The 14,505-nt window shown below is 37.8% G+C and overlaps 1 protein-coding gene across 1 annotated transcript in view; it reads right to left on the bottom strand.

Moving 5' to 3' along the window:
- Window positions 1-14,505, bottom strand: part of tenm1 (teneurin transmembrane protein 1) — a 157,985-nt gene that overhangs the window by 25,929 nt on the left and 117,551 nt on the right. Inside the window, exons 20-23 of the mRNA XM_084414207.1 lie at window positions 12,790-13,039; window positions 12,212-12,232; window positions 8,094-8,326; window positions 863-1,017 (exon numbers count right to left, since the gene is read on the bottom strand). Of these exons, the coding sequence (XP_084270333.1) occupies window positions 863-1,017; window positions 8,094-8,326; window positions 12,212-12,232; window positions 12,790-13,039 (659 nt within the window). The remainder of the gene's footprint in view (window positions 1-862; window positions 1,018-8,093; window positions 8,327-12,211; window positions 12,233-12,789; window positions 13,040-14,505) is intronic.

Below are 14,505 nucleotides of genomic sequence, written 5' to 3'. Positions count from 1 at the left end.
TTGAATTAGTCTTACCTTACCAACAAAAACACTGTATAAATAACAGAAAGAAGCATCTTTCTATTGAGTTTTCCTTGTGTGTTTCATGCAAAGACAAGACAGTCAACACGATCACTGTAGCCCGATTCACAAACAAATGACGGTTCTTTTCAGTGAATCAACAATATACAGCATCACCAGTGTTAGTCTGTTTAACAAACGTCTCTAAAGAATGGGGTCTTTTTTTGTGAATTAAAAACATACAGCACAACCAGCGTTACTCTGAAAATGAACAAATGACTCTTATGAGACGGTTCTTTTTAGTGAATCAAAACAAACAGTGTGACCAGCGTAGCCTGACTCTTTAGAGTTGGTTCTTTTACTCAGTTATGGTCGTAAAAAATTATCCATTTTTAAAAGATGATGATACCTGGAATTTCACATGATGGTAAAATGGACATTGTAACTGAAAATATATATGATTCTAGTCGACAGCCTGTGAATCAAAAACAAATCGGGGAATCTGCATTGATACTACGCCCTAAAAATGTATAGTCAACATGAAAAAATGAACCCTATTTATTACCTTATTTATTTATTCTCCCTGGAGAAGTATGTATTTGAAATCTGCTATTTTGCTTCATACATTCACTATAAAATCACCATGGGACCAGTTGATTAAAAGTAATTGCAAAAATATCAGAGAGAAATGAAGTTAGCTCTGAGAAAAGGTCAAGCATCACTTGTTTGCAGAAACCACTAGGCTTGATATTTTGTTTCTAATGCAGTGACATTCATACAAAATGTGTGATTTATTCCAAATACTTCTTTAGATCCACCGTATGTAAATTTGTAAGTGTGCAAGTGTGTGCGTTTTGTTTACCTGGCTGATGTCCATTCGAGAGTCGCAGCTGATTGGCTGGGAGGAGGTAAGTCCGTTTGACCCAATGACGGTTGTTATCACTCCTTTGTCATCAATCTTACGGATCGTTGATCCGTCAACAAAGTAAATGAACCCGTGTTTGTCCACTGCGATACCTGCAGGACAACAGGATACACACACAGTCATTTCTCTCAGTCTCTTTCAGTTTTAATGTGCTTTATTGGCGTAACAAATAACGTTACATTTGCATTGCCAATGCAGTTACAGCTTAACGGCAGATGATGAGGAATGGTGCACTGAAGAAAGACGAGTTTCTCTGTCTCAGGCAGTATATTCCTCTGTGTCTGATCATTCTGTTCACAGAATCTTAAAAATATGCAAATTATCTTATATATGCAGATTTATGCGAAATGACATCAGATATGCAAAAAATCTGGTATTTCTTTTCATTGTTCATCCAATTTCTCTTTTTCATTTGTCTTGTTCTATTCAAATGCTTGCAAATCACCTTGAGCTGTGCAAGGTAACTTGGTTTTACATTTAAATCGTGCTGTGCACAAACATGCATTGTTACAGTTTAATTAAAACTGATCTTTAGCACAAATACACCTCCAGGCCACTAACATCATGAAACAATCGCCACCCTCATTGCTGTCAAAGACTTAATTGTTTCTTTAGAGACGTCTGTTCCACGGATCTTTCATAGCATATGGTTTGTAAGGAGCAAACTATGCTCTGAATATATGTGCTGAAAATAAAAGTGATTATTTCGCAATTGTAATACAATTTTGCGTCTTAACATTTGGCAGCCTTATCAAATAATGAGTCAAGAAGAGAGCTATAGGGATTGTAAATCGACTTGACTATTACAAATACAAACCAATCAACAAATTATCAAATGAAATTTGGTGATTTGGTTTATTTCAAAATTGCACACAAGAAACAGGATTTAAAAAAAAATAAGGCAAGGACCAACATAAATAATAGATGTACTGTATATCTGTCAAATGGCAAAATTGTGAAGGGAATTATGAATGTGTACTTCAAATAAAAAAACAAAAACATAGTGATAGACAAACATATAACTCAAAATTATTAATTTGTATATTCAATTTATGAAACAACTATTCATTTATAAAAGGTGTCATTTTCAGGTTTGTACAGAGGTCTAAAGAAAATGTATCTTTTGTATAGATTACATTCTGTAAAGGAAGTGACCCTTTTTGAAAAAAGAGTCGGTAAAACTAAACTAAACTACATCTTTTTCAATTAATATGTAAAAATGTTATGTGTAATTATTATGGAATTGTGTATGAGGATCGAAATAAAACATCTTGATCATGATGAAGAAACATGTTATAAGAATCACTGCTGATACTCTAGCTAATTTACCACACTGAAACTGAAGGTCAAGTCTAGTGCATTGCACTGTGGGATACAGTATTCTGTGCAGTGTCCTCTGGTTGTATACTGCTCAGTTTGGTCACCATGAAGTAGTAAAAGATGTAAGGTGGTACTGTTTGCTATTTGGAACACCTCCACACAAATAAGCACAGAGGTTATGATTTTTTTTTCTGCATGTCGCTTACCGATATTTTTGTCCTCCAGGGGATTTCACTCTGAAGTGGGAAAAGGCTTATATAACCATCTCTCTCACACACATCAGAGTTTGTTATGGCAAATAGCACTGTGTGTATGTGTGTGTGTGTGTGTGTGCGCATGTTTGCGGCTTTCCTTTCCCCTCTCTAATTTGCTCTCTTTATTCTCGGTCTCTCCCTCTAATGAGAATCACAGAGATAAGCAGACATATTGGTCTGTTCTCACCACGTTGATTTACTCTGGGAGAGATCGAGTCTCTCTCTCTCTCTCTCTCTCTCTCTCTCTCTCTCTTTCTCTCTCAAACACACACACACACACACGCACGCGCACACGCACACACACACACACACACACACACACACACATGCAGTCATACATGCAGACAATTAAGTGCTTTATTTGGATTCACAATTTAATCAGATAATACTAACAGGATCCACATATTTTTGGAGTAATTTTACAGCAATAAAATCTGCCCACATGGTGCATTTCAACAGAGCTCCAGTAAAATGACAGCTCACACATATCAGTATGGATAGCGGTAACAGCGCCTTCTCCATATGAATAAACTGCCTATAATAGCTGACACAGAGCAGTACTTCACTATTTTGCATTGCCTGTTTCTTTCCTAGCCCACACTGTAAAAACTGAATATGTGCAGTTGCTCCCTTGAGGAGTTTATTTCTACATGCCATGAGCCTTAAACTTGACTTAAACTTAAACTAATGTAGTCGGGCTGACTCAGTCATATTAAATAATATTTTGACTTATATTTCGGAGCAAAGAACGTATGCATGATGTAAGACTACCAAAAATGAAAGCAGCGGTTTTTATAACCAAACACGTCGTTTCAATTCTCTATTTAACATGTCAAATCTACAGCAAACTTCCAGAATGATAACTGTTTCCGTTTCATTAATTCATTCAATTTCCTTATTTGTACGTGATGTAAACCAATCTATTTGACGGTTTCACTGCTATATAGGACAGAACCGGCTAGTTGTCACAACACAAGTGCTAACTATTACATCAAAAGTAAAAAAAAAAAAAATGTCATAATTGTGCATTTTTATCTCATATTTTTAACTTTCATTAACATCATTATGACATCTCAATTTGGACTATCATATATTTATCTTTTTATTTCATAAATATGCCTTATTATATCATCATTTCACATTTTTATGTTATAATTAATATTTACCACATTTGTAAGAGCGTGTACTATAGTTGTCATGTGTTTGCTCTGTTGTATATTTAATTTATTAATGACTAATTATAGTTTTTGTTGGCCAAAATAACACTATGATATTTCTTTATGAATTATGTGCTGCATTATTGTTTTAAATGTTTAAATTTAGTTGATAAGCCATTAAAAAGTATATAATGGCAGACTGCCACTATGAAAACTGATCTGTATCATTTTTTCTGGACAATAACAGTGGAAATGTTCAATTACTTTTTTTTTTGTGGCCAAGACTTTGATGTATGTCCCTATAGAGAAACTGACTTTCAAAATCAGTTCTGAGATATATTCACTTGAGTAAATACGCTTTATCCCCAGTTTCATCTTTTTTTGTTGACTATACTAAAATGGTGCACAGTTCTTTAGCCTAACTTTTTAATCTACTATTTGGTTATGATGAGCGGCTTTAAATGCTGAGTGTCCGTTCAGACTCTCTCTCTTTTCTTGTGTGCAACAAACAATACAGATCATGTTGTGCTGTAAACCAGATGCAAATTCACACACACACTCACATGCACTACCCTTGTTGCTGAAATTCCATCTGCCTCAATAAGCCTGTTTACAAATGCATCTTGTTATGGGTGCCAATTACGAGGCATATTACCCACTTAACGAGCATAACGAGCTTAATTATTTATTCTGCCTTCGGAGGGGTATACCTCCCTCTGCCCTTCAAAGGGTCCTGAAGACACACAGAGACCCACAGGTCCAGAAGCTCACTTTCTTACTCATCTTCTAAAACGCCAAATGCTGGTTAGATTGAAAATGATCAGAGGAGAAACTAATCGTCACACAGTATATTAAAATTCAAAAGCCGATCACAATAATTTAGACTTCAGGAGTGCTTCTCTCTAAACCTTCTGGACTCAGACTGAATGGAGCATATCTATCTGTTCGCTTCTCATCATTCTCTCTCTCTATTTCTCTTAAACTTTCGGCTGGCATCAGACCAGACAGCGAGCGCCCTATCCCACAGGGAGCTATGAATTAATGTGCCCTTTTCTCCTTCTATCTCTTTCACCCTAAATCCAAGACTTCAGTGAATCAGAGTACTGCAAACGTACCACACACACACACACAAAGCTTGTAGAGCATATATACACAGAACACGCTGACACACAAACATATAATGCGGACATTTAGGGGCTGTTTACACCTGGCCACTTCATGCGTTTTTTTCAGATCGGATAGTTATCTAATTTATCAAAACGATCCCATTTACACCTGGTCACATAAATGTTTTCGCAAAACGGATATAAATCCGATCTTCAATTCCTGCGCTAAATGCAGATTTCATGAAGGTCACGTCACCGAAAACAACAGATATGAGCTGGATTTTAATGATCATCAGCTAATTTCAAAATCAAAGAGCGCAATAAGAGAGAGCGGCAACAGCACTGGTAAGATCATTTCGTTTCTTTACTTTTAATGAAGATGATTGCGTATTAAGCGTCTGCGACTTTGATTTGCGGTAGTTTGCACGTTGGCTTGATGAATAGATCGCTCAGCTGCTCATCTGCAGTGATGTGTGCTGCAGTAGCACCGTCATATCTGGCTATAACATGACAAATAGCCTATAACATGCTTTCACACATTTATTTTTTAGCATTTTTGGGTGGAGTACAATTTACATATGTGGTTTCAACAACCAGACGCATTTACACTTGTCCAGTTTTGTCTGGAATGCGGCCCAGACCACCTCCTGAAGTGGTTTGAGCGATCGGATTTAAATCCGTCTCAAATGCGTTTCGGAGGGCATTTACACCTGGTCTTTTCACGATCGGATAGCTATCTGATCACAGAAAACGCATGAAGTGGCCAGGTGTAAAAAGCCCCTTTATATACAGCAGAATCTCAGAGGAATTGGTCAGCGGTTGCTCTATTAGGAATCATACTTAAGTAGTACAATGTCTTCTTATCTAATGTCTTTTACAATTGGATGACTAATTAAGCCAAAAGGTACTGAAGAGTACCTCTCTTACGAAAAGATTCGTAAAAAAACGTTATTCTCGAAATATTTCGACTTTAATCATGAAATATTTAGACTTTATTCTCGTAATTTTTTTTTTTTTTTTTTTGCGGTTCAGGGCTTCCGTAAAAAGGGTTAAAGGAAAATTAAATACATTATGTTAAATATTTCTATTTTGAAACAAAGCAATATAATACATATACATGTTAAAAAGTTTATGTTTCTGAAAGAAGTTATGCTCACTAAGTCTGCATTTATTTGATAAAAGTATAGTAAAAACAGAAATGTTGTAAAATAAAAAAATAATAAAAATAAAAAAAATTCTATTTTAATATATTTTAAAATGTAAGTTATTCCCTTGATGGCAAAGCTGAATTTTCAGCATCATTACTCCAGTCTTGATCCTCCAGAAATAATTCTAAAATTCTAATTTGGTGCTCAAGAAACATTTCTTATGATTATCAATGTTGAAAACAGCTGTGCTACTCTATTGGATTCACGTTCGATTCAAAATCCTTTGTCCGTTAATGTTCTTAATGTGAACTGTTAAAAAGTATGCCATACTGCTGTTATGAGCAATTATTTTTACCTAAAAACAGAAAAGCAGAGTAGAAAGATCTGAATATGACACCTTAGGGCAGTGGTTCTGAACCAGGGGGCCGGGGCACACTAGGTGACCTCTTCCAAGGGGTCTCAAGATGGCTTAATATTATTTAAAATAAGACTAAATCAATTTATTTAAAATAACACATTGAAATAAACCTAAACAATTAAAAATCAAGATATTTCTCATTTTAATTCACACCCTCAACAAAAACTGGTTATATGAGGTAGCTTATTTTTTATTAGATTGATTTCTAGACTTGGAAAAGCCATATAAATGAATACAATCTTATAAAACTCCTTGGACAGTTTTATAAAGATTTCAGTTTTATAATGCATTTACATTTTTCTAGTTATGCCAAGCTCTAAAATATTTGATCAGGTTGAAATTGTGAGTAAATCTTTATAAAAATATATTATCCTAAATCCTTATCCAGTAAATCACAAAAAAAAAGGAAAAGTCTTCAGATATTGTTGTAAGCAATGGGGATTCAAAAAGGTTGAGAACCACTGCTTTAGTGTGATGCCCGAACCACAACTTGATCTTAGAGCAACAAATATAAAATCTGGGGTAAAATCTGTTGAGTTTTTTTTTTGCAGTCTAAAAATGCTCAAAAATCATTATTTACAGATGCTGAAAATGTCAATCCCGCCAGTAAATTTTCCTGTAATTGTCTGTCAAATCTCTTAAAAATAAAATAATATTTTCAAAACAAACAGGGTATTTTATAAGCATAATTTTGATTTGATTTTGACTTGTTTACTGGCTCCCAGCATGAAGCTCTGGGCCTTTGGTTGTTGAAACTAGCCGAAGACTATCCGTTTTTACAGCACTAAAGAGATCATAGTCACGGAAGATGCTGCCATGGTGCAGAGATCAATACTGCATCACTCTGAGTTTCTATGTGTATAAAGAGATATTGATTATAAAAACATTCTGTATATTGAGATTAATTGAATCAACAGCAAGCCAAAGTCAAGCCACACACCACCGTACAGAACTGTCAAGACTGGTATGTATAGTGACACATATCAGCGATACGGGTCAGTTTAGCAGAATTAAACAGAGAAAAAAAATCGTGACACTGAATTGCTAACGCTTTGGTTGCAGTCTATTTGTGCGGACCCCCTCATGGCCTGAGAACATAGAAGGTCGGATTGCAGTTATTGAAGCTCTCAGCATTTTGGTCAGAGCCTGTTACAGATAATAGACTTCAGTAAAAAACACTTTAACAAAGGGGAAAATGGGTATTCTACCCCGAGACGCACAACGGAAGGCTTTTAAAGCGAGTGTAAAAAGGCTTAAATCAGTTTTAAATGTGATTTACAGTTTGATCTGAAACACAGTTCTTTTCAGAACAGTCCGAAATCAAAGTGCGCGCGCACACATACATAACATTCCTGCTCTGGGATTCTTTATGAATTCTATCCTCAGGGGCTTACAAGTAAGTGGAGGCTTTTAACTGCGACAGTTGAGTGAGCGAGTTACTGTGTGAGAGAGAGTGCACAATGAGGCTTGAAGGATAAGAGAACATACGTGCCCGTTAGCCACGCCCCTGTCTGTCCATCAGCCTGACTGACGGGTTTAAAGAGACAGTGGCAGTGATGGATAGGCGGGACTAATAGTCGCTCCACCTGATTTAACAAAGAAGGAAGGCATCTTTCATGTATCTTACTTTTTCAGTTTTCCCATTTCTCTCACTGAAATATGCCTATATTTTTCTCTCCCTGCCTTCAATTACCACTCTGCCTTGCTCACTCGCTCTTTCTTTTTGAATTCAGAAGCGCAGCATGTGTGTGTGCTGGACTCTCACCCCTGGGGTTACTGAGCGCTGCTTCAGTGGCCTTGCCTCCATCGCCGCACTGGTTTGGGTGGAAGGGTGTGCACTGCTCCCCGCTGCCAGCCACCACCTCCACGTTCCTGCTGATATCTTTCGGTTCAGTCAGAGTCTTCAGGCGGTACAGCTTCCCGCTGCTTGTGTCCGACAGGTAGAGCGACTCGTGCACAGGGTCCATAGACAAGTAGTACTTATGAGCCGGACTGGAGCTGAAGGAAGAGAATTTAAACAAGGCTTTATGACAAAGCAGGGCTACACACATATTGGCAATGTACTTATGCTGAAACTATTTCAAAAGTCGAAATCCATACTGAAAAACAACCACATACAGAGTCATGCTCACACAAGGTTAGAGTAAAAAAAACCTCCAGGTCTCAGCGCCTTGCAGAAATTTCAATCATACTGAACACAAGCCCTGATCAAAACTCTCAGCCCCTACAGTGCGTCGGACCCCTGCCAGCCTATAATCTTCCTTTCCTTTCCCTCCATCCGGTTCTGCCCTAAGAGCAAATCTACCTGCTGCCTCTTTATCATCTGTTCCTTGGGCAGAATGAAAGGGAGGAAATGAAAAGAAAAAAAAGAAGATTTTCCTAAAGGAGCGAAACATTGTCCCCCACAAAAATTGATGAGGTCTTTTTTGTCTTTTGATAACAGAAACATGTTATTTGGATTGTGCTCCCCATGACAAAGCACACCACTTCCTCTGGCAAATCACCTGTGGCGTCTGAGTTGTGGTGAGTTTGGTACTTGTAGATTATGAGGCACTCTGCTGCTCTGACATTTAAGGGGAGTCGATTCACTCTTCTGGGTTTAAGGACAGCAGAGTGCTTAGAACTGTGTAGGGGCTATGAGGTCAGGGTAAAGGGGAATAGTTCCTGTTGCTAAGCTGCTAACAACTAAAAGGTCATGGGTTCAGTTTCTTGGGAATGCACATACCGATAAATTTTACACTTAAAGGGGTCCTATTATTTCCTTTTACGAAGTCTTGATTTAGATTTAGGGAGTACTAGAATATGCTTTCATGCTTGATTGTTCAAAATTCTTCCGAAATACGAAATGTGCCATATCTGTGCTCTATTAAGGATGGCGTCAATTTCAAACCAATTCAAGCCTGATTCAGACTTAAGAATGTTAACAAACAAAGAGGATCATGCAGAACGTATTTCATGCATGGACAAGCATGGATTTCATAGGACGTTTCAGAGTGATGTTTTTTTTTTTTTTTTTTATTATTATACATTTTAGATAAAATGTTATACACCATTTAATCATGATACTTGTCAGAAGACTATGGTAATACAAACAGTAATCGATTACAAAACCATGGTTAATTTTGCTAAGGGGCGGTGAACAGTCTTTCAAAAGCGAGAGGTTACAAAACCTACAGTAAACACAATATCAACACTAATGTTGGCTACAACATAAAACTTATAATTGGACTTGTTATTAGAAAACGCAACTACAAATAATAATTAGACATACTTAAAAGTTGTGATCCACCAACAACAGTTTGTCCCGACAAAGTAAGACCTGCTCCATTTCAGGAGAATCTGCATTGTACTCTCTTAGGTTCTGAAAGCTGTACTACAAAAAATGTGCTGCACACAGATAAACGTTGGGGTTATAATGTTCAGGAACAGTGTTCAAAATCGATTTGAACCACTCTAAGTTCATCAGCCTTAGGAAGGTCAATGCAGCTCAACCAGGCCTTGTCCCCTTTTTTCAGTATTCCGTGGGCTGGGATTATTTAAATGAGTAACATAGTGACTTCACAAAGCCTGGAAAAAACATGCTGTAGTCCAAACGAGACGTTCAATGTAGTTCTTGGAAAGAGGATTCTGTTGAATAAAATATCTCCCTTTGGAGTGGACTTAGAGCTTTGTATCCTTGAGATCTTTTTTATGCTCAAACAGCAACATTACACACTAACTAAAGTTGAAAAAGTGAAAAAGCATAATAGGACCCCTTTAAGACTGGAATACACGACGCGACTTTTAAAATCTGAACAAATTTTAAAACACAATAGGCATTATACACTTGCTGACTTGTATATAGTTACAGAGGAAAAACTGGGCACCGTATACTAAACGACTGAGGATCACACACTACCAGACTTTCAAGTCATTAACAAACTCACACAGAAACACATACAGTACCTTGTTGCAAGGAGACACGTGACAAATGAAAACAATTTGTGTTCTAAAATATTCTCAAAATATCAAACATGTTTGAGATCCTCCGACTGGACGGAATCAAACTTAGAAGCAAAAAAAATCGGAGTCTGTAATCATCATACACAACATGATTTTCTGTGAAATCTGTCGACTCAAATCTGCAGACTGGCTCTGACTTTCGGCAACTAGCGTCAGCTTGTCCAGACTGTAAATCTGGGCAAAAGTCGTGTAGTGTATTCCAGCCTTTACTGTTGGTCACTTTCAAAAACATTTATGAATGTTAATAGTTACTTCACAAAGCCATTAACCAAATTTACATCAATATCGAAATGGTAAAAGACACTAATATGTCTTTCAAAGCTGCTTTTGTTATAATGAAGGGTAAAAAAAATTCTGTAGCTAAAATGGCGTAGGTTCAATTCTCTGGGAATACACAGACTTCTAAAGTGAACACTTTTAATGCAGTGAGAGTCGCTTTCGATAATGATGTCACAAATGTAAATAGTTACTTCACAAAGCAATTAACAAAATTTACAACAATATTGAAATGGTAAAAGAGATTCATATTTTTCTCCAAGCTGTTTTTGTTATGATAAAGGGCAAAAGCCACCCCCTCAAACTGTCTGTTTACTGACAGACGGATGAAATTGAAAATGTTAATACTATAAGGTTCTTTTGAGTCTTCGTGAGGTAGAATCAGACTCTGTTTTGATCAGAAGCGCTATCTCCAAAAGACGTCTGAAGGTAGGATTTCCCCCTTGCTGTGGGATGTAATACTGTGAGCAAACACACGCGCGCACGCAAAGATAAAGGATTACAGTTCGCTTGTCTGTGTTAGTCTGTGGGGCAGAGGTCTATCCCACACTCTAACTCCCTCTCTGTGGGGGGCGCCGTTTCTAAATTCACATGAAACGAGGAGGATCTAGACGATAAGCAGGAGACTGTGGTGTGATGCTGGCAGCAGTTTGCTGTGAAAAGCTGTTAGTGTTCAATCCATCGACCAGAAAAACGCCCCAGATGGATTCCTTACCACACACTGAAGATTACAAGCAACAGTAGCCACTGTGTGGCTTCATAACACACATGCCCACACAAAAACATGTCCGCAGTCACACAAATACACACACAAAAATATACTGAATACAATTACAAACATGCAAAAATGTAATAATAAAAGATGGCCTTCATTATAAGAAAATAAAATATGATATGCTCCAAAGTAATTGAAAGGTAAACTTTAAATAAATAAATAAAAAAAGGGGGAAAATGAAGAAAAGGGGAAAAAAGAAAAAAAGGGTGAAAAAGGAAAAAAGGGTGAAAAAAGGGAAAAACAAGGAAAAGGCTCTAGTCATTAAAGCTCAGGATTAATGTGATGTATTGACTGAAGTTTTCTGGGAGGGACGGTCAACTTCGGTCCTGGAGGGCCACTGTCCTGCAGAGTTTAGTTCCAACCCTTACAAAAACTCTTTTCTAGTAATCTTAAAAACATTTATTAGCTTGTTTAGGTGTGTATTATTAGGGTTAGATCAAATTCTTCAGGGCAGTGACCCTCAAGGACCTGAAGTTTTTGTGTTAATAGTATTTTTATCATTAGGAATATTTATGTTCAGAGCGGTGGGGTGCTATGACCTTGATGAGAAACAGCAATTTACTCAAATATATTTACAACTTTATTTAATGACTTTTCATGGGACAAGACCCAATTCTGAGCATTTGATTCTGCTGACTTACTATAGGGGCTGCTGCCTCTAAATCTGTTGTTCTGCATTTGAGACTTGAGTCACTTAACCTCTAGTTCCTCCAAGGTTGATGCATGGATGAATGGAGATTCAAAATAAAAATAATGAATTCAAGCACAAGTACAGTGTATTAATGACTGAAAGACTATATAGTGATAACTGTTCTGAAGAGAAAACATACCTGTGTCTAATGTCACGATTTCTGGACGCATAACATGGAAAGAAATGTCAATAATTAAAACTGAAGTCAACATTGAGAAAAGACATTCCTCAGATAATTTTTGTTTTTACAATTATGAAAACTTGTATAAGCTATAAAAAGCAGATACAATTTTTTTTTTACATAATCTAATCATTAAATAACTTTTATAAAACAGTTCAATTTAGATGTCACTATGCAAAGCTCATTTTGTAGGTTATTTGACAAAACATTTATTAGTGTTTGATTTGATGTAATTAAATATTTCAATAGCAGGAATCTTTTTATTAATAAATAAGAATTAAAAAAATGGCTTAAATAAAACCGTACAAAATAAAAATCTAATAAATAAATAAATACGAAATTAAATAAATAAAAAACAGAATCCCTAATAGTAAAATAATCAGTTATTAAACCCTTTACATTCATACATTACTAAATAAAACTATTAGTTTAAAACTATAGAGATTGCATACAACAGTTACTTATGCAATAAAAAAGAAGAAAAACATTTAAACACTTTTGAGAAATGATTAATTTGCTGATCTAAGATGGCAGACCTGAGCTCCAAGATGCTGATGGAGAATCCATTGGGCAGAATCCTGCGGATGTAGTTAAAATCACCTACATACACACTTCCATCCGAGCCGCAGGCCAGAGCGATGGGGGCAAACAGTTTCTGCTCCACAGCTGGGCCGTTACAGTTTGGGCATGGGATGGCACGGACCGTCCCTGTCCCCATCACTGTGGAGATGACCAGAGGCTGCTGAGAAATAAAGACATTCTCTCCATTTCCTTTATGAAGGATACCTGAGAAAAGAAACAGAGATTATTAGATTGAAGGATGAAATGTATTGGTGATAAAAGACCCCGTAGAAACAAGCTAAAGAAAGAAATGATACAAACTGCCATCTAGGGAGCTCTCAGAAACTAGCAAAATATATGAATCGGGAGGATGTTAGATGTAAACATGTTCTATGTTGGGCATCTTTTTTGGTAAACACTGCCATGTTGCAATCTGAATTCATGGGTTAAGCTAATTTTTCAGGGATTGACTTCAACTTAATTTTTTTAAATCATTTTAAAAATGTGTTGGATTTTTTCAGATATTTACCCCTGTCCCAGACTTAAAAACATGAAAATCTATCATAAAACAATTCTTCAAATACTTTATAAAACTATGATAATCCAAAATACAGTGAACGTATGCATCCCACCGTTCCCTGAAGGAGGACGTAGCCGACGTCGACTGAATGGGATCACGCTAGGGAGCCAACCGTCTTCGAGCATGCAAGCACGAGCAAACGAAATTTGGTGTGCGTGATTTCACACACTCCGCCCCGCGGAGCGGGTATAAATACGGAAGTGGATGCACGCACTAGTTGCTTTACGCTGAGGAGCCGTGAGAACTCGGTCAGCGGTGGTCCAGCTATAGTGGCAAAGGGACTACGTCCACCGTTCCCTGAAGGCTTATGCAACCAGGACGTTCCCTTTCAGTCGAGAACATCAGATGTAGGGATCTTTAACCCTATAAAAACGCCACTAGAGTTGCCACCTTCCAGTGCCTGGGTAAAAGCCGCAAGTCCCCCCGCAACTCTGAGGCGGAGAAGGGCGAGGCTTAGGCCAGGGAAGTTGACTGCTGTTCCACAGGACCACTGGGAAAGCGTACCCTGACAAGGAAGGAAGGGACACTGCGGAAACCACATCCTGCCGAAGGGAGGTAACATGTGGGGAATACACATATGGACTGGGTGGATGACCGGGCAGTACTACATATGTCACTGGGATGACTCCAGCCTATAACAGGGGGGAGTTTGATCAACCAACAGTGACGGCAGAGAGGGAAGACACGGGTTCACCGTAGGGAGCCGTACCGTGGAATAATACACATATGGGATCGCCGTAGGGATCACAACATATGGACCCAGCCTAACACAGGTTCCACCAGTGCATACGAGTGATAGGCCTGGCTTCGGACACTCCGCCACGTCTGAGGCCGAAGGGTATGGAGGAACTCAACAGTGTTCAGTTTAAGAGGGAACTCAACTGGAGCAAAACTGCACACATATCCAGTGGGAGGGGACACAAGGCGGATATATCTCCTTGCTCGCCTCAGGGACCTGACGATCAAATCGTACTCCGCTTGGATTTGAATCCACTGCCTCATGATGTGCGCCAATGTAGAAGCCACAACATTTTGGGGTGGAGGGAACAGCCCTCACTCCAACCACAAGCAGTTTTTAAAGGGAGCACTGAAGTGATCGAACACCTTCGGG

Source organism: Rutilus rutilus, assembly GCF_951802725.1.
Source record: "Rutilus rutilus genome assembly, chromosome: 7".
Classification (NCBI taxonomy): Eukaryota; Metazoa; Chordata; class Actinopteri; order Cypriniformes; family Leuciscidae; genus Rutilus; species Rutilus rutilus.
Note: the sequence above shows the minus strand (reverse complement) of the source record. Positions and strands in the feature narration are given on the sequence as shown.